Genomic DNA, 26,317 nt, shown 5'->3' on the forward strand with positions numbered 1-26,317 from the left:
TGTACTTTTTGGGTAATTAGAACCAGGCTTGTGTTCTGATAGCAATATTTGAACAAGCATTCATGCTAAAAGTCCAGCTTAATTTTCCAAGTTTGCTCTGCAAATATTTTTGTTAGTTCGGCAGGAGAGAAAACCTTGTAAGCTTCTGAGTGAACCGGAGCTCCCTGCCCTCCTTGTGGCATCCTATGGTTGTCTGCTGGTCTTTCATCCTGCTTCATGTGATGGTGTGCAGGATTCGTGCTGTGCGTGCTTCGGCCACTTGCTAACATTTCCAGTTGTCAACAAGTCAAAGCTGTGTAATTCTTGCAATTTCCTGAATGCTCAGAGATCTGGTATAGCATAAGAAGGAAAATAAATTAAAAATCAGTAAATGCATATACATGCACACACATACACACAAATCAGAAAGCTTTTACCTCTAGCTGGTATGAATTTCTAGCTCTTCATATTGAGTTGTCATTAGATGCCAATATGGTAAATTTTGCCACAGTAGTAAGTATGAAGTATTAAGATGAATTACCTTCATTTTTTCCCAGTCTTCACAGTCATATTTGAAATGGGATTGCAAGGACTGGTACAACACCAGATTATTTACACACACACACACACACACACCCCCCCACCCCCACCCCCTTTCTGATAGCCTACGAGATGGTAATAGCTATGGGATCCTCCAGAGAGATGCCAGAGAAGTAGATTGAAACACAAATGTGAAAATTTTTGCACCCTGCCCTGGAGATTGAGTGAAGGCAGCCTCACAGGTCACCTGAAAGGAGTTTTGCTACTGTGAAGCTGGAATGTTAATGGTTTAGAGATGTACAGGCCAGGATGTCTGAAGTATCCCAGGTTTTCTGCAGGTGTTCTGATCAGGTTTTGAAATGAAAAAAACTGTAACTCAGCCAGAATAGAAGGGATTTGGTTAATGGGAAGTGTTTGGTTTTTTATTTTTAGGGATAAATGCCATTATACTTGGATATAAATTGTTATCTGTTAAAATTCTAGGGAAAAAATAATTCTGATATTTAAAATTTATGTTATCTTGATTTTTGGTGGCTTTATTTTGGTGTGAAGTATTCTTAAATTTCATAGCTATAATCTAGCTATGGAATTGAATGCTAGTATTACTTGAAAAAGAAATAAAGACAGACTGCAGAAATCCTGGTTTTGATAAAGGATATGAACTCAAAATTAATATTTTTTGGTCATTTTGCTGTTAATTTTTATTTCAAGTGAGTTTAGTCTTTGTCTGAAATGCACATTATCCTGAAGCAGCAGCTTATTTGTCATTGTTAGTATAAAACTGGATAGGTTGTCTATGAGTTTGCATGTGTGTATTCCATTTCAGAGTTCAGTAGCCCCTTTTGTATGCCTGCTTTAACTTGTTTATTATTTGTTTCCTTTATCTAAACAAAGTATTTCACAGGCCTGTTAGAATACAAATAGAACAAAGCTGAATCTATTTAAATTGGATCTATGTTTTCTTCAGGCAGCAGCAAACTCTTCACTATAGCAAGTTTTTATTGTAATTGCATCTCTGATTACCATGTTGATACATAAATAGTTGAATTTAGGAGATCACGGTACTACAGCACAGAATTTAATTTCTGCTTGCTTTCTCTCTCTCTCTCTCCCCTCACTTTCCTTGTTTGCTGTCCCCTTCTGCATTTCCTTCCCAGCCAATTAACAGTAGAGACAGTGACATTTTAAATGTCAATAGCCATCAAGATTTTTAAGGCAAATTTGTGTGATTATATGCCTGGTGCAGGGAATATTACTAAAGTTAGTATGTGCTTAGTGCCATCTAATATGTAGCCAATTTGCATGTTGCTGAAGCCCTAGAGATGTCTCCTGAACGAATAACATTACTCCTTATCCTCATTTCTCACTTTCTCATCATCCTCTGGTGTCTCTTTTTAACGAGACTAATGATATGAATACAGCAGTTTGAAGGAACTGAAGAGCTTAGTGCAGGATAATAGGATGTAGTGCTTTTTGCTGTCATATCACTTGTTCCAATCAAGCCTGGGCTGGTAACATAGAGGCTGAAGGTGGTTGCCACCAAAGAGCTGTCAGGTCATGTCAGTCCAATTACACCTGCAGTGCTGTACCTGGTACTGGGGTTGGCAGCTTTATTAGTGAGGCCAGAAACCTGGCTGCTCCCCAAGCCCACGTGGGTGCTTGAGAAACACTCTGCAGGTGGGAAGCAACCGCTCCTGTAAACTGTGCACAGAAGTTGAGTGCTACGAGTGATGTTCTGCTCCCCTTCTTTCACCGGCGTGTCCCAGCCACTAAAACCAGAGCTCTGCAGTTTCTAATGCAGGTCATGCTGAAGCATAACTGCTTCGTGGCAGCCATCAGAAGGTCATTTCTTGCTCCCTCTCCCCTTCCTTTTCCTGTTTTTTAGCACCTTGGCTCTCCAGCCTTTTCCCCCTGCTCCTCATTAGCCTGTGGCGGCTCATTTAGCACAACTCGGCAACTGCTTCAGTGCTGACACACGCTGTGTGGCTGCTGTTCAGCAAGGCTGCAGGTGCAGCCTGTGGAGGGTGTTCAGAGGGGAAAAAAGCCCTGCTGGGTTTGCTGATTGGAGGTGAGCTATCACCTTGTAGTGGCTTGCTGGAAACAAGGGATGTGGAGTACGGTGTTACTTGTAATGCTCATCTTGATGAGATGCAAGGAATACAGGCCGTTGTATTTGGGCCCAAAGCCATTTTCATGTGACAGTACCTTGTATCTGCTGAGAAAAATGATACAGGTTTAAGAGTAATTGCTTCAAGGCTGTGGCTGACCCTGCAGTCGAACGAAGGTTTAAGTAAGGGCCACAGTCCACCTGATGCTTTGTCATACGAGTAGATGGTTGTCTGAAAGTTAGGCACGTCTAACAGTGTCTGTTGTACTCCCGAGATTTACTCCCCCTAGGAATGGTGGGTGCTAACCACATGTAAAATTCCTGTGCTTTTGGGGTTTTTTTTTTCAAGTAAATAGCAAGATAGAATGCTTTATAAACACATGGCTTCTCATGTGCATGGGAGTGCTGTATTTGGTGCAGAATTGGTTATAGCCAGAGCTTTGGACTTTTATTGTTTCTGTCCCATATGACAGATGTCACAAATTTGTCCTTAAGACTCAGTCTCCAAGCCTGCTATAAACAAAAATTATTCAAATCTTGAAGGTATTTAGGGTTTGGGGGTGGGACTGGTAAAAATGTTTACAGAATTAGAATACCTTTATTCTTGGTAGGGGAGTTTGTTGTGGTGTTCTGGCTTTACTGTTTGGCTGGTAGATTTCAGCTGTAAATGATACTAAAATATAGTCTTTTGTAAGATGCTTAGTTGGAGCATTTAATTAGAAGCAAAATACATACCTGACTCCAGACAGAAATAAGGAAGAAAAGATAATATGTCCTACTTTCGAGTGCAAAATATCAAGAAATGGAAAATTTTGTTTGGTGTAGAACTGGAACACTAGAGTGACAAGTAAAGGAATGTATGTTTTTCTTGGGAGCAGAAAAAAATAGAAACTTTAAAGGTAGTGCATCTTTTTCCAGAAGCTAAGGTGAAAGAGCGGTAATGACTTCAATCTCTTTGTACTCAGAATCATTGGAAGAAGATACCTTCAAGTTTCTTGCTTTAATATACTCTTCTGTTATATTTTAACAGAAAATACTTGGAAAATAAGAGTGGTTTTGTCCTCTACTAAACTACTTCAGTTACTGACTTCTTTGCAGAAGTGATGCATACAGTGTGGGGGTGTTTTCTCAGTAAATATACAGATAATGACTATGACTTTCCTCTCTGCAAGAAGAAAATTGGGAGGCTAGTGTTCATAGTGTAACCTAGGGGAATAAGGGAGTAGTAAACGTGTGTGTCAGTGCCTTACGCTTTCAGTGCAGGAGAGGGATGGCAATCTCTAATGTTCAGTGGGAGCTTGTGTATCTGAGAACACATGTGTACCCGTGCAGTTAAGAAGAAAGGAGGTGGGAAGAAGCGTTTGTGTCAGTGGTACTTGTGTGGCCCTGCTTTGAGTGGGGTGTTTGTCCAGATGACCTCCAGGATCTTCTCCATCCTAAGTTTTTTCTGTGATTCTGAATAAAATAACCAAAAGAACTGAGCTACTTAATTCCAGTTCTGAGGAACCTGGGTACGGATAATTAGTTTCTACATCACAAGAACCTGGAAAAACTGTCTTCAGTCATGTTTGTGCTGCATTTTTGTGATGGCTAATGAGAATGTGTTTGTATATATACATAAAATATATGGGTATAGTCTTTAATTTTGTTTATGGACCTGGAGACAGGCAGTGACCCAGTTTGCTCAGAAATGATACCATTACCATGGCAGATCAGTAGAACTGTGTTTAATTGCACTGCTTACAATAAAAACAATAGCTTAATAGTTATCATAATAATGAATCATGAAAAGTAACTTTAAGGGTTTCTTTGTAGTGAAACTATTTGCCATTAGAATATTTTTCTGATGGTTCAAAAGAGCAAAACTGGAAGAGATGGATGGACTGTTAACTGACCAAATGCTGTCTCAGTTTGGAATCTGCTGAGGCTGAAAATGGTGGACATCATATATCAGCAGGTAGCAGCCAGACTTCCATAAAATCAGCTGGCATTTTCCCCACTTGCTCATGATGACAGAGTTTCACAGGTATTGATTGTTACAGGAGTGCTAAGAAATAGCCACAGGCTTAAGTAAGGATTTCAGTTGGCATCTCTTGTGACCATCTTAGCATCAGTAGGCAGCCTGGAAGTAGGACTCCTGTATTGTTACCCCGTATCATTCCCCAAAGTGGGTGCACTGTATTTGTTCCCCATAAATAAATAGGAAGTTCTGAATAACAGTACTTAACGTTAAAATTCTTTTCACAAAAGCTACGTTCAAACAAAACCGTAGCGTGAATTGTGTTCGAGCATTCATTTTTTCCCCTGTATTCTATTAGGCAAGCAGTGGTTAAAGGCTCCCTTCCACATCCTTTTGCTTTGACGCTCTTTGGGGACACGTTGTACTGGACTGACTGGAACACGCATTCGATCTTGGCCTGCAGCAAGTACTCTGGGGAGGACCTGCGTGAAATACATTCCAACATCTTCTCTCCCATGGATATCCATGCTTTCAGCCAAAAGAGGCAGCCAAATGGTAAGCTGTCTTGCCTTCTTTTTTTAACTGCAAGTTGGAACTGATTTGCAAAAATCTTAATTAGTCTTTCTGTATGGTAGTGGGTGGCTTCACCCACGTCATGATGCAATTTTTCCAATGCAGAGATTGGGAAAAGACCCAAAGAGAAACCAAATATTCTCTACATTGTTTTTTTAAATGCAAAAAACCTCTTGCTTTTTTTCTGCCTACCACATTTATCCTGTTGTTGTATTCCATCTTCTGTTTCATGTGCCATTACTTTAGGCAACGCAGTATTTTTATTTTTTCCAAGTAGTAGTTCCTGAATGGAAAGTAGTGTTAATTTGGCAGATGATATTAAGCAAGACTAGCTCTGTGTAATAAGCACTCTTAACCATTGTGTTAATTTACTGTGTTTGCATCTTGTTTTTATATATACAACCTACTATACATTCAGCACCAATGTGCTGAATAGTTTGTGAAAATGAGGAGAGCAGAGCTGAAACAAGGCTCTTGTTTAGAGCTATGTGCTCCTTCCTCAAGAAAGGAAACGTTCAACATTTGGGCATTTTGGTATCATAAATACCCCACTACTCAACACTTGGAATTAATTTTTCCTTGTTCTGTGTTTATAATTTCCTTCTTTAATCTGTGTTGCTGCCACTGATTCTACCACTCAAATGCCGTATGTGTCTTAACACATGAGATGAGGTCATTCGTTGTCAGAAGCATTAATCTGTGTGATTTATGTTTAACAGCTACAAACCCATGTGGAATTAATAATGGTGGCTGCTCCCACTTGTGTTTGATGTCTCCTACCAAGCCCTCTTATCAGTGTGCGTGTCCCACTGGTGTGAAACTTCTTGAGAATGGAAAGACCTGCAAAGATGGTAGGATTTGGTTTTTAAAAATCCTTTTAAAAACACGAACAAATACACAACAAAGTATTTTTTGAAGGGAAAAGGGTTCTTCTAGCTTCGCTATATAATGCGCATTAGGGATGGCAGATTGTGAAATTGTGCATGCTTTTGCAGTACAGATATGTGGTTGGAGAATGCCCTTTACTTTTCAAAAAGAATGTCATGGCTGAAAAGCAGGTTAAAATTTAGTTTAAAATTTTTAAAATCCAGTTACAAAATTTAGTTTGCAATTCTGTCTCTGTCACTAATTCCCTGCAGACTCTTTGGAGGGGCTCTGTTGTTCCCTTTTCTTAGAGAAAATGATACATACCTCATCTGTTGTCTCTAAAATATTTCTGATGTTATTGTTCATGAATTAGTATTTGGTTAATAGGATTGTCCAATAAACACAGTTCTTTTTTTCAGGATCTGATGTCTGTTTATTACACATGCATACACCTGGAATCTCTTTCAGTTCACATGCATAAAGTTAGGTACCTACATCTGTATAGAGGAACTGAAAAGAACGGCATGTTCTTAGAGGTGTTGAAAGTGTTTCCCTTAAAACTCAAGACGTGGTCAAGTCTTAGGGCTGCAAGTGCTCACCCAGAAGTGCTTTTAGTGTCTCATTGTTGACTAATGTATATGATTTTAAGTTGTTACATCTTGTAAGTATAGGTCTTGAGACATGCTGTGGTGGTTGTAGTACATTAACAGGGTCAAATAACACTGGGAGATAATTAGCTTGCTCATCAATAACCATCTTTTATGCAGATCATCTATGATAAAGGTACATGGAGGAAGAAGAAACAGAAAGATACAGTAGAACTTACTGTAAATAGACTAAATAAAAAGTATACAGAAATAATTTCTGTTAAATTATCATTTTATATTTTAAAAATTCTTCTGCGCTTGTCTGATACCGTTATGTGTTTCCTTTAATTTCATGCTATTTCATGCTCTCTGTTGATTATATTTGTGTCTGTGTGAACCTTGTTAAAATAATTGCTGCTTTTATGTGAAAAATTCAAAAGCTGCTCCCAATTCGGCCTTGGAGGATTGTTTGTAGGAATTTACCAATACATGCACAAGATGTTTTTCTTTCCATTTCTGCCAGTACAAGGAACAAGCTTTAATAATACAGCTATGAGTTGGTCATATTTAGTCAGAATCTGACACAAATTCATGTGCTTTTTAAAAATTACTTGATATGCACAGATAAACTCCTCTGTGGCAGCAGATAGCTAAAGCAGTTGTTACCCAATACAGGCATGTTTCCAAAAGCAGAGCTGCTGCACAGGCTGGGGGACTGGAAGTGTTGAAGCTTTGGTCACTTGCCAAGCAGAGGCAGAAGGTAAGGCAGCAGAGGCTGAAGGACTAAGGACAACAGTTGGAACAAGCCCTGGAGAGATCAAGAGAGAGAAATTGCTTCCTTTTGACTTACCGCTGATAGAAAAAGGGCCAGGGACTTCAGGCAAGAGGGGCTGTACCTTTTTGCTCCCCCTGTGCTGTGTTCCAAGGAACAGGTCATTGTATCACAGAAGTGCCCGCTTCACTGCTTGGGTTCAGCCCCATGTCCTCATGGAGGCAAACTGCCACACAGGTTAACTGTCTTGTGCGGCAGTGCTGAATGGCACCTTTCTAGCCTATCAAAGTAAATTACAACAGGCAAATAGAGGAATGGTACTAAAAATAAGCCAGAAAACAAAATCTTATTAAAAGGACTTTAACTTCTCATGCAAAGATACTCAAAATCATCAGTTCACTTTTTCAGCCATTCCTTACAGCACAGAACTTACAACTATTGCTCTTTTTTTCACGCTCTCCAAACACAAGAAACCAAATTGTATATTCTCAGTCAGCTGTAGAGTATATTTGGCTCACAAAATATAGCTCCCATTCTATCAGGAATTTTGTTAACTAATTTACTACAGCATGTTGTCAATCTGTATGCAAAAAACTTTATATAAGAACATTCATTTATCTTATGCTTGTTGATATAATGTTGCATTTTTAACCACCATTCTGGTATTGTGTCTTTCCAAAACACTGCCTCTCGCTTTTCAAGAAGAAAAATGCAGGGGGAAGAGAAAATTGAGTCTATTTAGCTCAGTGAGTGTCGCATACCAATGCTTCTTGGACATAGAAGTGAGTTATCGCATAACCCAAGTGAAACAACCTACTCAAGCTGTGCATCAGGTCCATTGATTTCACTTAACTTTGATTCTGTGCAAAGCTAGCTAATTTCTGGGAGGAGTGTGAGGGAGCTGTAGTTTCAGCATTTAGAGCTGAGCTTACTCCAAAATAATATTTTTTTACTGTTTTTTCACCTCTCACTGAAGGGAGGTGTGGGTTGTAGGCTTAGGGCTTTTGTTAGTGACCTACAACTTTCCGGAGCTCTTCAAGGCAGAGATTCACTGGAATTATTGATCTGGGGAAGGGAGAAGAGCATGGCAGTTGAGCAGAGCCAGACTAGCCACAGACCAGATTTTGAGAAGTAAATCTGTACGTGTTTGTGTGTTGAATTCCTTTCCTAGGCTGCTCCATGACCCTGGGGAAATAAATTTATTTTTTCTTTTTCAGGTGTATGGAGTGGCAGGGGGTGGTTCTGGTTTCTTGGGCTGTTTCTTTCCCTTTGTACTTGCCTGTTTACTATATCTGCTCTGAAAGTAGAGGTGAACCCTGAGAACTGAACATTTTTACCTTGAATTGTTTCAGTGTATACCTATTATGCTGAAACAGAATGATGAATTCTCTGTTTGCAATTAGAACATGTACATGACTCTGGGGTAAGGAAGGAGGGAGGGGTGACTTGCAGGTGAAGAAAGGTGAACAATGAGGCTAAGAGTGTCTTTTCTTTAAGATATTTTTGTCATCTAGCAGTAGACTAAAATCAGACTGGTTCCTAAATAGAATTGTTTCATTCTGAAAGGAGCCTCTTTGAGGAGAGAACTTCATTTCATGCTGCACTGTTGAGAGCACCGGCCTGGACTGGAAAGATTTTGATGGGTGAATTTTGAGTGTGTGTTTGTGGTGTTTGCTTTGCTTTGGCATTGACAGATGATCCTTGCAGCCAAAGGTGAGGCTGGCTGACCCTCCCTGAGCAGTTTCCATGACAACCTAGCATTTTTGAATAATCTTGGTTTATAGGAGATCTTTTCCACCCTCCCCTTTCTCCCAGTGTTAGTTTCTCCGTTTTTTGTAGGGCCTTTTTTTTATCACACCTTAGAAGAGTTTTGCCATTTCTTGTGAGAGCTATGAATATAATCCACCCCCCTCCATCTATTTAGAAACACTTTCCATAGTGTTTCAGGAAAGGGTGATAACTTGGAACAAAATTAGCTATTTTTCTAATAACGGATAATACTGGCTGTGGTTGTTCATGTCTTGATCGCTATTCCTCTTAAAAAAAAAAAACAGTTAAATAACTGAGATGCGGGCTTGTAGCAAGCTCTTATCCCCTTTGCCTGGATGAAAGTTTCTAAGACCCTGCCCTTCAAAGAAAAAAAGAGGCAGAATAAACAGTTTTCATGGCCAGCTATTCCTTGGTCAGTAACATCCAAAGCGGAGAGTCCTCTCTGAGCACCCAGGTGCTTCGCAGGAGAGCTTTTACCTACTGTTGTTGTGTCTTGGTAATTTACTGTCCTGTTCTGCAGGACATACTGGGGTTTATCTTTTTCAGTATTATAGGCACTGCTGTTCTGAGTTTGACAGTGCTATGTTTAAATGACCTGTCTGATAGTTGTTTTTATAAGAAAATTTAGGTTTGTCTTAGGAGTTTGTCATAGGAGTTACATTCCTGCTTGTGCTCAAAGATCTCTCTGTCCATGTGCTCAGCTTCTATCTTTGCGTGCAGTGAATTTTACGCATTTCCTGCATTTCCTATTACCAATACAGATGTGTGGTTTGTACTGAGAAAACCAACGGTGACTTCAGCTGAGCAAAGAGATGTGAGTTTCCTCATGAAGAAAAAGCACTGCTTCAGACTTTCATTTCAGCCTTGCTTTGGTCATTCTGTTCTCTTCCAGGAAAACAGTTTGTTTTGCCCATGGACATTCACATCCTATTTCCCTTGTAGGCCTGGAGGCAGTAATCAGAAATCTTTTGTGATTTAGGGCTGCCCAGTGGGTAGTCTGCTTTGTTGGGAGCAGCCAGATCAAGGTATTAAATTAACACCCGAACTCTTTCATTTCTTTTAAAGGAAAGAAAAAATCCATTATTAATTTCACATGCATTGCTTTTGCCTTTGTAGTTTTAAGGTTGAGCTTGTCTAGATGAAAAAATCTTGTTTGGACTTTAGTATCAGGGGCTCTCTGACAATAGTGATTTTATAACCGGAGAAAGACATTTAGGAAATAAATATTTTAGTCAAATGTCTGGTAATTCTATTGAGGATGTATTAATAATCTTGATTTCTCAGAGACAGAAAATGTGTTATGCATGTCTTAGCTCTAGCACTTATGTATGAAGTCCTGAGCGTGTGTCTGTGTAGCTGTACTAGCCTCAGCAATTACTGCTGGTTTTCAAGGTAAATAACTGACAAATGACTGAAGCCTGCATATCATTGAGAAGGTGCAGTTCATCGTAAAAGTTAGCTTTGAGGTTCAACGTCTAGTGTCCTGCTATGCCACTGCATGTATCTGCTTGCTTGTTTGCTGGGTTTCCCCTTTTCTCCCCCTTCCCTTGACTTCAGCTAGCACATAATTTAAATTATTTTGATTTTTTTAATAGTGACTTTTTGAAGAAAGTATTAGTTCCAGGAATAATGTAATGCACCATCCGTGAGCTTGTAATCCCAGCTTCCAAAGTGCTTAATAAAAGTAGGCTAAAGCTCTCAAAAATAAGAGTCTGGAGTAAAGCTTTTATGTCCATATTTAGACATCTTAAGTAAGGCACTTGATTTCAGAAAAACTGCTAACTATCCTGCATACTCCATGACTTGAGGCAGTGCTAGAAAGAATCTTGAGCTTGGTCCCCAATGTGAATGTTTTGGGAGGGTTTTTGGGGGTTTTTTTGTTTGTGTTTTTTTTTTTTTTTAAAGTAGATTATGGGTTGCTAAGATCACTTAGGATTATGTGGGAGATGAGCATGGAAAGTAGACAGAGGGACTTGACTTTAACTGTGGGACAGCTGTATGCTTACTCTGCCTGCAAGTGTTTGTGTGGGAGCTCTGGTTTGAAGGCTGTGAGCGCACACCCCAGCATACCTGGTGGTCTGTGCTGTCAAACCCAGCACTGTATTTGAGATGTACTTGTGTCTACAGACATGCTTGTTGGGTGCAGTAGAGATCACCAGTACAGAGTAGCCAACAAGGAGGGCAGTAAGCTCTGCTCCAGGTCTCCTGCGTGTTCATCTAGGCCACTTCATCCTTGTATGTGCAGTGTGAGGTGTCTAGAGGAAAACAGCTTCAGGTCTGCATATGTGTGCTGAGGTCAGAGCTCTGGTTGCAGCCTTGATGCACCTTTTGAAAGCATTTGAGCCATTTGAGGTGTTTTATACGTTTGTGGCTTGTTCCAGTCTGCCAGTAAGTGCTGATAAACTGAAAAGAACAAAAAGTTATGCTGGCATGCACCCTGCATTGTCTTTTCCTGCCTTTTCATTCTTTTTTTTGAAATCTGTTTCCATACCCATGGTGTTCTCCATCATGCTCATTATTACAGGCATACTTCTTCCTGGAGAGGCAGACTGAAGAAGTCCGGAGATTCTGCAGTCACATGCTAGCTTTTGCATAACTGGTCTTTAGTTCAGTTAGAAGTGAATAAAATTGATTCTGTTATGTCCTGGCAACCTTGAGTATCTTGAGCCATTTTCTGACTGGGTGATGATCAGTGCCTAGCCAGGTAAACTTTGTACAGCTGATATTTGCCACAAGTACAAATTGTTTATTTCAGTTTTGAGACCACCTTCTTTACTTGACTGCCATCAAGGTGGTAATGGGATCAGTCCATAAATGTGCTCAGCTCTTGCATTTGCAATTTTTGCTGTTGTCTGAAGACATCCAGAGTGATCTTTCGATCAGCCTCCCTTGAGGTGAGATGCTTCTCTGCTGCTCAGTTTATTTTTCCTGAACAGAATGACTGGTGACCTAATTAAGCAGCTGAGGTGTGGGTTTGCAAATGGGTTGCTAATAGCTCTAAAGTAAGCTTTAAACTTTTGTTGCTTGGTTGGAGGGGTGAGGGTGGGGTTTGACTGGGAGCTGGATTTTTAGCCAGGGCCCCAGATCAAGACCATGAAGTTCTTAGCTCAGGGATCCAGAGTGCAGCATGGGTTAGCTGAAAACCAGGCATTTTCCCAATGCCAAATTAAAGCTTCAACACAGTGGGTTATTTGACTAAACAACAGTATTGCAGCCTGAAAGCAGGATACTGAAGCTGTTGAAATGGATTGTCTTTGAGAAGAATTGGAAGGTCAATTGGTCAGCTTTAAGCCTGAGTTTCAGCAAAGGTATGGTTCTACTCAGTTGAGTCTTTCTGGGGACCTGGCATTGGTTCTTCAAAATGACTGTCAACTTAAGCTAAAGCACACAAATTATTTTTAAATTATGCCTTACACTTTTTGTGTATATGGTAGACTATATATAGCTTTCTAACTGTACAGAAATCTGAGGTTAGTGCATTTACTGAACCTCAGTTTTACTAGATAATGCAAAGAAGATATAATTGGGCTTTTAAATATGATTTTCATAGTTTTGTTTAAAAGATTAAGTTGGATAAAAGACTGAAGTTGCTAAGAAAGAAAAGACTAGATGTTTCTTTCTTGAACCTAAATTTTTGGGATTAGTTATGTATTAATACTTTAGGTGACCATAATGCAGCTGAATGCTTGGATCTTATTGCTCGGTTGTTTGATATACTTAGCAGCAATAAATACAGATATACATGTAGACTGTCGTGACAAGATCAGTTGCTTCCATAATTATAAAAAATTCTTACTAACATGCCTGTTTTGCATTTACTATGTCACAAGCTCTACATGATTTTGAAGGATGCATAGACATGTAATTAGAGGTTCCACCTTCCTGATATTAATGCGTAAGACTTATTCACTAGAAGAACAATTGACTTGTGTGTACTTTTGTTTCTGAATACAAGGTGTTTTAGGACAGAAGATCCCGAAGCTGATCTTAACCCACTCTGGACTGCCAATCTGGAGCAGTAGTAAAAATGTTATGAACCTCAGTTGTTGAAAGGTGCTGTTTCTTGCAGCACTGTGAAAGAGTCTTAGCGGTTTTTAATGTGCTAAACTTCCTGAAAATTAAGCAATGGTTGCTTTGGCATCTCTCCGAAGTTTGGCATGTAGTGAGGTCTCATCTAGCACCAATGACAATTACTGACTTCTTTTAAAAAAAAGAAATTTGGCATAAGGCACCAAAATTCTTTTTTCATCAGCAACATGCTTGCTGTAGTTGATGCTCTTTCAGCCTTCTAGCCCTTTTTTATACCTCTATAAGATCAAGACATGGGCAGAATGTGGCTTGGCAGTGTTTTTTTCACTGTGATGCTGATGCATTTATTTTCATAAACCTTCCTCCCCCCCTGTTGCATCTGTCCTCATGCCTACATCAGTCCCTGACAAACCCTTTCCCCTCACTGTTTGAGGAAAGCCATTGCAACACACTTTTCCTGCATTTAGGATGCACACATTTTTTACCTTGGTTCGAGTTTCCCTGAGACCTGAGCTGCTCTTAGTTCTCTGAGACTCCAAACTGATAAGCCAGTTTAATTGGAGTGGGGCATGGTGGTTGTCTATCCTTCATTACATTGAAATCTAGTAGCATAGAATAGAAAATGAAATGCGAATTAATTAGAATAGACAATAAATACATCTGTCATTGATCAGAAGCTCAGCTCGTGTACCATTTAACAATTTGTGTTGCCCTGTGTGAAAATGTCTTCTGCAATGCAAGCTGATCTCAGATATATACTGTGATTCTGACTTTTGACCCAAAAGCCAGCAAGGCTTTTGTACATTTTGGCTCAAAGTGACTTTGTAAGACGCACTGTTACCTATCTTCATGTTTTCAATAAGCTTGTTCTCAACAAATACAGGAGAAGCTGACAGCCCTCCTACTCCACAGAGTTGTGGAACTGTCAGTTCCCAAATCTGATGCCTCCGGTAAGAGTCTCTCAGAGGAGATATACTTGTGGCATCCGATGTTACATTTTTTTCTGCTTCTAAGGGTGTTGTTGAAACACGCAGCTTGTTTGTCATGATTGTCCCCTATACCAACAAGAGCAAACAGTCAGTAAATTATTTATATAATTAATTTTTCATCTAAGAGGCTGCAGGCCATCTGTTGATTTGCATAAAATAGCAGCATAGTTATTGCATATCTATTTCAGTACCTTTGGAGGGGATTATATGGATAGAAAACATGTCCAACATAATACATTTTGGACAAGGAAACAATCACTGATTTTTCTCTATAAACAATCTGACTTGTTCTGCAGAACAGTAACGCCACATTTGAAGCCTTTGAGTGGAATTCTTTGCTGGTGCCCATCAATTCGGTTAGGTCCTGTGAAATCAAGGTAGCTAGACTAGCTTGTACCAAATGGTACAAAATCAGGTTCACTATTTACAGGCTTACTGCACAGTGTTGGTAAGATGGTTTTGGTTTTGCCTTGTTCATGCAGGTGCCACTGAGCTGCTGCTTCTAGCCCGCCGGACAGACCTGAGGCGAATTTCCTTAGACACCCCAGATTTTACAGACATTGTTTTGCCACTGGAGGACATCCGTCACGCCATCGCCATTGACTTTGATCCTCTGGAAGGATACATCTATTGGACCGATGACGAAGTTAGGGCCATCCGCCGCTCGTTCATTGATGGGTCAGGTAGTCAGTTTGTTGTCACAGCCCAGATCGCACATCCTGATGGCATTGCTGTGGACTGGGTTGCCCGAAATCTGTATTGGACTGACACTGGCACAGACCGTATTGAAGTTACAAGGCTTAATGGGACCATGAGAAAAATCTTGGTATCAGAAGACCTGGAAGAACCCAGAGCTATTGTGCTGGATCCCATGGTTGGGTGAGGAGCTGTTTGTGAGCATTTTTCTAAATGAGTCGTGTAAAGGAGATACCTCTGTCTACCTGTATGCAAATAATGGGATGCAATGATAAACTTCTGAGCCTTCAAAATGATAATACTGGGATTCTTTGAAAGTTAAGGCTGTGAGGCACAGGGACTACTGCTCTACTTTAACCACCTGGGTGGTCATCTTATGTGTCTGTATGATTTTATTCTCCTGTTTAAAAATATTTTTGGGGATGGTGTGAATCTCTTTATTCTAGCTAATAGCACTGGTTCTGTTGTCTTGCTGGGCAGGCTGATACAGGAGTTCTGTGTAAAGGGACAGGGGTTTACATGTCTGTGCTTTCTGCGTGGTTTGGGCATCCTTACTTGGGTAAGGAAATATATTTGGCTTAGAAATGTACTTTCCTGTGTGCGATGTAGCTTGGGGGAACAGCAGTGCAGAAGAAGCTATGTGAATATTGAAAGTTTGGTTTAATAAGAGTTCTTAAGGTTATGTTTCCTTTGCAGGTACATGTACTGGACTGACTGGGGAGAAATCCCAAAGATCGAGAGGGCAGCATTAGATGGCTCAGACAGAATTGTGCTTGTGAACACCTCGCTTGGCTGGCCAAATGGACTGGCATTGGATTATGCAGAAAGCAAAATATACTGGGGAGATGCCAAAACAGACAAAATAGAGGTTTGTAATTGCACGTGCATTTTTAATTCTGTGGAGTCATAGAATGTAGTTACTCTGCTTTTCTAGGTGTTCAAATTCTGATTAGCCTAACAGGGCAATGGGGTAATGTTTGATTTGTGCTTTAAGAAACAATTCAGTTTCTTCTCTGTCTTTGGGCAAATTACTTGCTACTCTTCCCTCATTTTTCTGTGTGTAAAATGGAAATTATATCCGTGTGGTAGATTCCTCTTTTTAAGAACATATGATAAGGATTTGTTAAATAAGTCAATTCTTAGGTCATCAGGTAAAAAAGTTTTTAATGGGAGTAATGTCTGTATGTTAAGAAAATTGATCTCTCATTCTTTACACTGCTCAGGTTAGATGCTATTTTAAACACATTTTAAAGAACTAAAATATAATTATTTGTACTCCACCCCCACAAATCCCCTGTACTTTGCATCTCTCTCATTTTATTAGGATTCCAGTGAGGGGACAGATTTTGTTTTCTTTATAATATGTTCTGCTAAAGTTTCTAAATTGGCAGGGGGAACCATTTTTCTTTTCTCCCACATTGAAATTCTTGTGTTTGTTTTTATATAATATTTAGGGAACAACTATGACTTTTATTATCTCTTTGACAGTCTTTGGGAAAATAGTATTGCTTAGTATTTGTTCAGTTTATTATCAAAAGGCAGAAGTTTTATCTGGAAGCAGGAGACTTGGCTACTACCTGGTGCCATAGTAGCACCATCTACCTTTGCTGCTATATCCTGATAGATTTACCTTTCTTTTGATGAATTATAGCTTTCCTTAGTGATTCCTTACCATTGCAAATAATTTTCAGCACTTATCATATTAGATACAATATCTTCTTTAGCATATGAAATACTTTTATTTATTTATAACTTCGAACAAGTCAACGTGAAGTCATAATCTTGCGCTGGAAGGTCACATAACTGTTCTCCTTCAGAGTCAAAGTAACTCCAGTCCTGCAAAGTGAGTTGCTTTGAAGCACTCCTTGGGAGAGCCCCAGGGAGCACAGTTTTCTTTGTCCTGAAAACAAGATTTATAGTCTGTAATTCATCTAACATTATACCAGCTCTGAGAAAAGAGGGGAGAAAGAGTCTTAGCTATGCTGAGTTTTATTTGTAACAGATTGAGCACTTCAGCCCTGATGCTGTCTTGGAGTTGAATGTATTTTGCAAAAGGAAAGTTAGGCATTCTCCACTCTAGTGCTTGCCAGAACACTGAGATTTTTTTCATGTGATTCAGTGTTGCTCAGACCGTGGTCCCGTATTCATTAAAAATTATTCTGTTCAGTGCTGGATCAGTTTGTGGTAGAAATTTTCATCTAGATCAGGCATGAGCTCACTGCCGCATTTCTGTCAGACTGGCTAGAACACATGATATAATGCTTATGCCAACATAACAATTCTGTGGCAGGACAGAAGATATCTGATCTGGCACAAAGTCTGCTGGGACAATTTCCATTTCATTGTTTTTAAACCAATGTGAGCTAGCAGAATGGGTTAGTTCCAGGTTGTCATGTAATGTCTAAGCAGGGCATCAGAGAAGATTTATCTTAAGGTTTCAGAATTGCTAGTTATTTTTTTTCCTGTGAGGCTGCAAGTGCTATGACTTTACTGCTGTTGCTTTTTATAAAAAGTTAACATTTGTTAACTTTTAGCAATGTGCAGAAATTCTTGAAAAAGCCTGGCTAGACCCTTTAAAGCAGCAGAGAAGACATTCTCCCACAGATTTTCTTTGGGGTTTTTTGATTTTAGTTGTGCTTGCTTGAGGATTTGGGGTGGGGTTTTTTTGTTGTGTGTTTTTGTTTGGTTTTTTTTATTGCAGAAGGTGTTAATTTAGGGGTATGTGGCAGAGATCTATAAAATCAAGAAAATTATAAGGTGACCAGGACTTTCCCGCCCCCGCCCCCCCCCCCTTTTTGATAGAAGAAATTGGCATTCATAAATAATACTGGCAGGTGGTGGGTGCAGACAAACAAAAGCAGATGGTTTTTCAAACAGTGTGTGGTAAGTTGTGGATGTTAAAAGTTTACATGTGTTACTGGGAAGACTGGGTAAGTCTGTGGGTAAATCTAAGGGAATTCCGCTGCAGTTTACTAGAAAACAGAATTGCCTTCTGAACCACAAATCACTGAACTATAAATTGCTGTAGAATGAAAGAGTCTTCTTGCAAAGTTTCAGTATGCATTTGCTTTATTATGCTGTTCTGTGCGTGTAAATTCTGATTACGCTCTGAGACTGGATACTGGGATGTGTGGGCCTTTGGATGGAACCTGTACAGCCTCTCTTTTTCCTGTGTTGACGCCACTCTTTTCCTTGAAGCTCTGGGGAGTCATTATTCTGTTGGCTTGTTGCATTAGCTTTAGGAAAAACTCCGTGTTCTTCCTTAAATATAATATTGCTACTTCCTAACTGCACTTCAGAAATGGGTTTAAAATCGATGACCTCTGAGAGTGATAGATCGGAGTGTGACTTCAATACAGATTCTGTAATTAATAAAACATGGAAGGGCTCTATAGAATGAAGAGGGGGTGTTCATGCAAGAGAATGGTTCAGTCTAAAGTAGATTTAAAAAATATGGTTTTTTTCCCCTTTAACGTGCTAAGTAATGCAACTGTAGTGGTGAGTTTCTTTACTTAGGAATCTTAGTGAATTTTCCCTAGGATCTTGTGTGGCCTCTCTGTAACCTTTTTTGAGAGATTGACTTTGTTATGGTAGGCTGCAGAAATCTCAGGCTGCAATGACGCTATCTAAATCTATGATAGCTAAAATGTTACTAGCATTTCAAGTCTTGCCTTTTCCTCCTGCTGCCTTTCTCTCCTATGGCAACCATGAATCCTGAGGAGATTTGTTACACTTTCCCTGCCCTTCCCATCCATTTTTTATATCAGTTTAGTAGAAGATGTTTTGACCTTCAGTAAATGTTTCAAACTTACATTTGGAGAAAGGACACTGGAGGAGATGCAACAAAGAGAATATTTGTGACAGGATCAAAATATGAAACTTGGAATTGGACATGAAGACATCAGAATAGATGCCTGGTCCCTGCTTTGCTCATATGTGCATATATTTGGGAGTGGGGGTAAAAGCAGGAGAAACACGTTGGTGTACTTGCACTCTATTGCCTTTAAGTATTGCCTTTTCATACATGATTTTACATGCATTGTGCTTTTTTCTTCCCCCCTCTTCGCCATATATGGTATTCCTCAGAACCATTATTTAATTGTAGCGCTACCAAAATGAATTTCTTGCAAGCTATGTTTCTAGTTTGTTTGTGCTACATATGAGCTTTTATTATTTATTTTTTACATACTGATTCATGCTATACTGTTCTGGAGCCCCCAGACGATAATAAAGCATCAGCAGGGGTTAATAGAGACTGGTAGGGGGTACAGCAGGGAGCTTTTGTTCCCATTTTATCTGGCAGCCTGCAGCAGGCAGAAGCAGGCTGTGGCTCAACAGCTTCGTCATTTATCTCGGTCAGGTTTCACTGCTGATAAACTTCTATTGAAATGGATGGCTGCTATTGTGCTTACCAGTAGGGAAGATTTCTCATTGACTTGCTACAGGTTTAAAGCATTTTCCTGCCGTGCTATGAGGTTAAAAATGTATGATCTGCTCTGTTGAATTGGTCTTATGTTTTCCTGCTCAAGTGAATATTTGTCTTCTGAGCACGTACGCTACCTGTTTTAAGGCATAGGTTGGATTTAAAATGGTCAGCAAAGCTTGTATTGATAAAACAGTTATAAAAGGCTGTGTGCATGTGTGGCTGTGCGCTACGAGGAAATGATGGTGGTATGGCTGATTTCTCACAATTCTTCAGTCTTCGCTTCATTTTCCTTTATTCATCTTTCCTGTTCTCCATCCTTGGAGCCAGAGATGACACCCACTTACACCTACTAGTGGTGAGTTTAAAGAAAGAACTCTGCCTCCTATACGGATCCAACCATTATCCAGTGATTTTTAAGTGCAGCTCTAACTTGAAGTGTTTCTGCATTCCCAAATCTGTTAGCTGTGCCTGGCATTACTGTCTGTAATCCTCACGATTAATATGGAAAGACTTATTATATCCTGCTGTTTTTCAGCATAAGTACACACAAGTCTACAGAACCCAGCCTTGTCAGACAACAGAAAGCGGATGCTGCTAAGACTTTTTTGAGCACAAAAGTCTTGAACAGAGAGGACCTTTCTGTCTTTGACCTAGGAGCTAATAGCTTGGCATCTAGAGAATGCTCTAATTCATATTCTAATCCTGAAATTGCAGGGCTATGTTTTCCTCTGATGACAACTACCTCAATTTTACTGCCACCCTAATAAGGAAATTTTGTTTTCTAAGCATTCACCATTTATTTTCTGACTGAGAAATTTTGTCTCACAGCATTTAGTCTTTGTATTGTGAAACACTGATGACTTGTAAGCCTGATTACTGATCATACCCCATCGACCCTACTTTGTAGTAGAGGTTTGAAAATTGAGAAGAAGAAACTATTGAATTCCTAGCAGTTGAACACAGCTGCTTTTGTGTACTTGCATAAGGCTTTTGCAGGTATGAGAAGTAAGGTAGCTGAAACAAATACTTGAAGTTGCTTTGCTGTTTAATTTTGGCTACATTTCTTTGTCCACCTGGTTTGGATGGTTGTGGTACTTGGGAACATCATTCAGTAAAGAACAGCAAGTAGGTGCTGGAGAGAGTAGGGGCAGATCCCTCTACTCTCTGTCCCAGATCCAAACATTTCAAGTGTACTTTGTCGGAGGATTCCCAGCTGTTTCTGAATGCATACTAGGTCTGCATTAAGAAACATGATAAATTTTTGCAATTAGTAGTGGAGTAAGGACTTATTTAAAAAACAAAAATTAGTTTATACTTTGTATTACTTCCATTTGGGAGGTTTCTCTTGAACTTGTGAATAAACTTTGGGAAGAATTAAATTTCATGATGCAGACCAAGATAGGAAAACTGCATTACAAAGCAAACAAACGACCGCCACAGACCACATATTAGTAATTTCTCCAGACTGTTGAAGAATTCGGTACAAAAAGAGGAGTGAGTGGCCTTTTACTTGTGGACCCCAAATACTGAGCCAGGACCTCCTGATGTTACTGTTGGGTGTGTGTGTGTGTAAAGATTAAGTTCTGTTTTTGATGGTGCTACAGAGTTGCCACTTAGGCACATACATTTTGTAGCTGTTCAAAGTGGTTTAATGTGGAAGTAAAAAAGAGGAAACATATTTAAAACGTCCATCTCAGCTTCAGTTCAGGAACATTGAAAAGGTCAGCTTTTTATTGCTTTTGATAAGTTGAGAATATCTAACTAAAACTGAAATGTGAAAAGTTTGATTATTGAGACACCCGTTACAAACAGCTTGTGCTGAGTTCTCAGAGAAGTCCTGAGGAGATCTATCAACAGGCTGTCATACTTAATGGAACAGGGAGAGGTTCCCAGCACCTCACAACAGAAAGAGGATACTGAGGGAAGGGTTTGGGTAGATACAGCCAGAACTCTTGTCTGAGTAATCTGACTCGGTGATCTGGATACCAAGCATGGAATTTTTCTTGAGAAGTGCAATTACTGCCTTAAAAATCATGTGATATTACAGAAGACTTCAACATTCAGTTTTAAAATGGTTCTTGTGTCAGGGATTTGAATGTCTTCCTGGAGTCTGTGGGTGGTTTTCATCTAATGAGATGTAGATACCTTCAGCTCACTAAATTGCCTTATATTGCCCTTATAGAAAAGTTAGAAAACAGTACTTTTGCAGTGTGCCTGGCTTTACCTGAAAGTAAATGTTTAGAATCGATTGCATGAGCCCTGCTCTGAAAGCCCCTGTTCTTTTCTGTTAACTCTAAGGAGGAGCCTGGAGTGGCCATGTCAGAGGCAGATGCTCACACTTAAGACACGTTTGAGCAGAAGGTTGCTCTGGCTTCTGTAACCATTCTGTCCATTATTGTTAATAGTAAAAGTTTACCTCTCTGACTTGATTGTTGCTTACATCAGTCAGGCTGCACAGAGACTTTCTATGTTGCGAATTCAGAGGTGCTGCTTACCAGCTTTGCTAACACGAGCAGTCCTGTCTTGCTAATGATAGCTCTGTAAACTTCATGGCTCCTGATGGCCCAGCATGGAGCTGATAGAAGTACATTTGAATCCCACTAGTGTCATACATGCTTCCAAGACTTTCCCCATTGGAGTTTGGAAATGGTGTTTTAATTTAGGCTGTTGTCTCATCTAGAAAGTAGCAAGCCTCTGCTGGCTTACCTAAGGGAAAACACAAAAATTCCTCAAACTAAAACAACCAGAGCTGCCACCTGACCTCACTGAGTCTGACATACTTAATATATTATGTTTGACGGCAAACTTGACGGGAGTGATGTGAAGAAATATTGAGTGATCTTCTGCATTTCTGATTCGGCTGAGTGCTGTTTGTCAGTCTGCTATAATTCCTTTACTCTCCAGTATTCTGGCTTTGTATTTTCTTCTCCCAAACATAAATGTTTTACTGTACAAAAAAGATTGTACTGGTCTTGGACCTGGGCTTCTTCAGGGGCATTCATGTGACCTTGTAATCCCTCTCAGTAATTATTCAGCTTTCTTTATACAGGTTTTTTGTTTCACTCTGAAAGTTTGTAGTCTTAACCTGAACTTTTTTCTGATGCCATTCGTGATGTTCTAACTTTGCTTTTCTCACAGACCTTTGCATTGTAAGAAAATTAATACCTTCTGTTAGGCGGAGGAATACATATGGTGGAAAACTGAGCTTTTGGGCATGCAGAGACCCTTGGAATTGAAGTGATTTAGTGAAGGGAGCATTGAATCAGCTTAATAGCTTACTGGCACCAAAAGTGGAGAAGTATCCCAGAGCCATCCCCCAGCTTTACACTAGCAGAGTTACTCATTGGACTATTCCCTGAACCACTTGGACTTGCAAAAACAGCAGAAGACGTTCCACATCTTTTTCCCTCTAAAAAAAATATTTAAATTATAGTTGCTTATTGGAGGAGTCTGGAAAGCACCAAGTTGGGTAGAGAACAAATTAAAAATAAGTAGTTCCTGGGGTAAGGTACTGGAAGAAAGTACCTTGAGAAAAGGAAGAGGTGAGAACAGAGTGGCGAGCATTAGAAGTTGTGTTGCTGAACTTAGTCTTGTAAAACTGTCTCCCAGACCACTGTGAGGGTTCAGGTTGGTCTCGGCTCGTCTCCTTTGCTTCCTGTGAAGCATATATATGGTTGCTCGTAGGACTTAGTTGACAAAGGGCAAGTTGCAAGATTGCACTAATTAGCTTCCTTTGTACCCCTATAGCCTATGCCCATGTAACAACATCCTGATTGTTGCCACTCTGGCCTTTGTATTAATATATCAAAATTAATTTCCATAGCCAGGCATCTTTATTCACCTGTTTTACCACTGAATCTTCTTAAAGGAGCCTCTTTTTTTCCTGTGAAGACCTCTCTTCTCATCCTGTTCATCGTTTCGGCTCAATTGTTTCTGTTAGCCTGTTCTTTACAAATGCAGGGGGGGTTTGTGTTGCATGAGATTGCCTAGGAGATGTCACATTTGATTGTTAACAATGGTTATAAACTCCTTTCCCTGCCAGCTTGTCACTTCACCTGACTTGAGCCGTTTCATTGAAACCCCAACCAATTGTTTCTAAAATTAAATTCCATCTCTGAGAAAACAATTCTGCTGTTGGCATCGATTGATCTGTGAGCTGGGAAAGTTGTACTATTGTGAAATAAATGAGCTTATAACAGTGTCTGTAGCATGATAGAAAGGACTATTTATGAAGTTAATCTCTATTCTGTTTTTACATATTTATCTTCACTGCAGTCCTATTAGGAATATTATCCATGCTCAGGAAAAATATATTTTGAATTCTTTGGAAGAATGATTAGAGCTCAAAAGGAAATTGAGGGTGCTGGGGAACTGTAAAATTAGAAATTGGTAATGGCTATTATAAAACAATTAACAGTAAGAAATTGTGGAGTTGGCTGGAGGCATTTGGTTTCTGAGCAAATATAAAGTATTCCAGGTATCCCTTCTGCTGATTTCTCAGGATTTCACTGCAGTGAAGAGATGGTTTCCCATTTCTTATCTAACACATTCCTTAACATTTTGGAATCGAGGGAAAATGCTGCTAACAGTACGTTAATGACAGTGACAGAATTATTTCCTCAAGCTCAGTTTAGAGTCTTGATTGCTTAGTCAAAGAGGGTATAGTTGATCAGGAGTTTATTTTAATTTTTGTAAGGGGAAGAGTAATAAAACTGGAAATTTAGGCAAGATGTCCCTTTTTTCCCTCTCTTAGAGCTGCTGTTTTATAGTAGATACATGTGTTAATTATATGATGTTACTGCAGCCATAACAATAAAATTATTCTGCTCTGTTCTGTTTGTTACTTAAAGAAGTGAGTTGAAAATACATAGGCCTCAAACCCAGTCTGAAAAAATGCTAATGTAATGTTTAGAAGGTATTCTACCTATCTTTATTTTTGAGAGCTGCTGCCCCAGTTCTTTTTTCCCTTAACCAAATAAATTTAATATTAGAGTTAATGTTCTTTTCCCTTTTTCCAATATAGTAAGATTCATGTACATTTAAGTGGAAGATGAACAGTCATATCCTTGATTAGCAGTGTCGTGAACTGAGTCAGTATGTGTTGCATCAAATAAACAGCACATGTAATATCCCAGGGCTGGAGTGACTAAGCCTAAGCCTTGGATATTCCTAAACTATTTCAGATATAATGCAGGCTTTATTCAAGATCTTCCTCCATGGTATGTTGAAATATCTGGGATATATGTGTTGAATTCAGTGCTTCACAGCTGTCTTACAGTAATATTTCTTTGCAATAATCTTATGCAGATCAGTGTTAATGAGCAAACTCATGACAAATTCACTTTTTTTACCTCATTGTTTTTTAGTTCTATCTGTTCCTAGAATGTGTTAGCATGACCCATGTTGAAACTGTGAAGGTAGTAATGCTTTCTGTTTTTCTGCTGTCTTTCAAACTACTGCAAGAAACCCAGCTTGTCGTTAGCTTGACTCAGGAGTTTAAGGTCTGCTCGGGAAGAGTTTACCTTTTTTGCCATAACACTTCTTTCATATAAATCTGTGCCAAATAGCTGGGAGCAGTTCATGCTATAAGGTAAACCACAGCTATTATCTGAGAGTACATTCAACATATACCAAGGAAACAACAAGATAACATGGTCTGCATTTGTGGGACATGTGACATGCAAAGCGTTATTATTACCAAGTTAGAACATTTTTATTCCTTATCCTTTCAGAAGGAAAATAAATGGTATATTGCATCCTTCCTGTGAGTCGGGGGGGAGAGATGGTTTCCAGCTGTGGTCCATGCTAGAAATTTTGTAGAGCTGTCACAGCAATGGCAGTAGTACTTGAGCAGGTCAATTGAGGTCCCATATATTAAGTGGGGTCTCCTGGCCTCTCTGAGGATCAGTAAGTTGGTGCTGGTAAAGGTGCTGAAGTCCAGGAACCAACAGACGGCCAAAGTCTCTATCACTTGTCCAAAAATTGGCCATCAATTTTAAAAATTGCTGCTTAGATTCAAGTTATTCTTATCTTGTTATGTTTGTATCTGGAATTAGAGCAGTTTATGGATTTTACTGGATGAAGCTGATTTATTTTTTTTGTTGGGGGTGTGTGTGTGTCTGTGAAACAAAGTTCTGGCAACATCTTGGAGTGCAGCTGGGGGCTTTCAGTCCACCATCAGAGGCCTATTCCATTCCTGTAGGTGATCTTCAATTTTTTGCAGATAGAGTTACCAGCTGTTGTTTATGAATTTTCATTGATTATTGACTGCCTCTGATCCAGTCATCCTGAGAGAGAGCTTAGCATGCATGATACTTAACCTGTTCCCTTACTATAACTTTATCCAAAAGAGGACCCAGGAAACTACAGGTCCATTAATCTTACTTTAGTTCCTGGAAAACATCCTCTTAAAACTTGCAAGCCAAATGAAGCAGGTGATTGGGAAAAGCCAACATGGATTTACCAAGGGCAAATCCTGCCAGACTAACCTGATCACCACTTAAAACAAAATGATGTTTTCTGTTGACGTCCAGAGAGCAGTGCGTGGTGTTCGCCTGGACTTTAGCAAAGCATTTGACACAGTTACCCACAGCCTCCTCCTAGACAAACTCTGAAAGATACAGACTGGGTGGGTGGTCTGTGAGATGGGTAGGGAATTAGCTCACAGGCCACACTCAGAGGGTGGTCTCAGTTACTCAAGCTGGCAGCCTGTCACAAGCAGAATCCCCCAGGGATTGACACTGGGCTCCAAACTGTTCACCGTCTTCAAAAATGATCTGATGGGACTAGAAGAACAACCCTCACCAAGTTTGCTGATGATGCTAAACTGGGTGGTGAGGTGGACATGCCAGAGGGGAAGAGCCAACTTCCAGAGAGACCTGAACAGGCTGTAAGAGTGGGCTATCAAGAACTATGTGAAGTTTAACAAAGTGCAAGGTCCTGTGCATGGGATGACATAACCCAAGAGCCCAGTATGGGCTAGGATCTGTGTAGCTGGGGAGCAGCCTTGCTGAAAGGGACCT

General features: G+C 39.7%; 1 protein-coding gene across 3 annotated transcripts in view; it reads left to right on the forward strand.

The window, feature by feature from the left end:
• LRP6 (LDL receptor related protein 6) overlaps positions 1 to 26,317 on the forward strand; it is a 128,381-nt gene that overhangs the window by 59,448 nt on the left and 42,616 nt on the right. For all 3 annotated transcript variants that reach the window (XM_055710973.1, XM_055710971.1, XM_055710972.1), the window contains exons 4-7: positions 4,945 to 5,141; positions 5,879 to 6,010; positions 14,656 to 15,052; positions 15,566 to 15,737. In XM_055710973.1, coding sequence (XP_055566948.1) covers positions 4,945 to 5,141; positions 5,879 to 6,010; positions 14,656 to 15,052; positions 15,566 to 15,737 — 898 coding nt within the window. The remainder of the gene's footprint in view (positions 1 to 4,944; positions 5,142 to 5,878; positions 6,011 to 14,655; positions 15,053 to 15,565; positions 15,738 to 26,317) is intronic.

The sequence above is a fragment of the Falco cherrug genome, chromosome 5 (assembly GCF_023634085.1).
Source record: "Falco cherrug isolate bFalChe1 chromosome 5, bFalChe1.pri, whole genome shotgun sequence".
Taxonomy (NCBI): Eukaryota; Metazoa; Chordata; class Aves; order Falconiformes; family Falconidae; genus Falco; species Falco cherrug.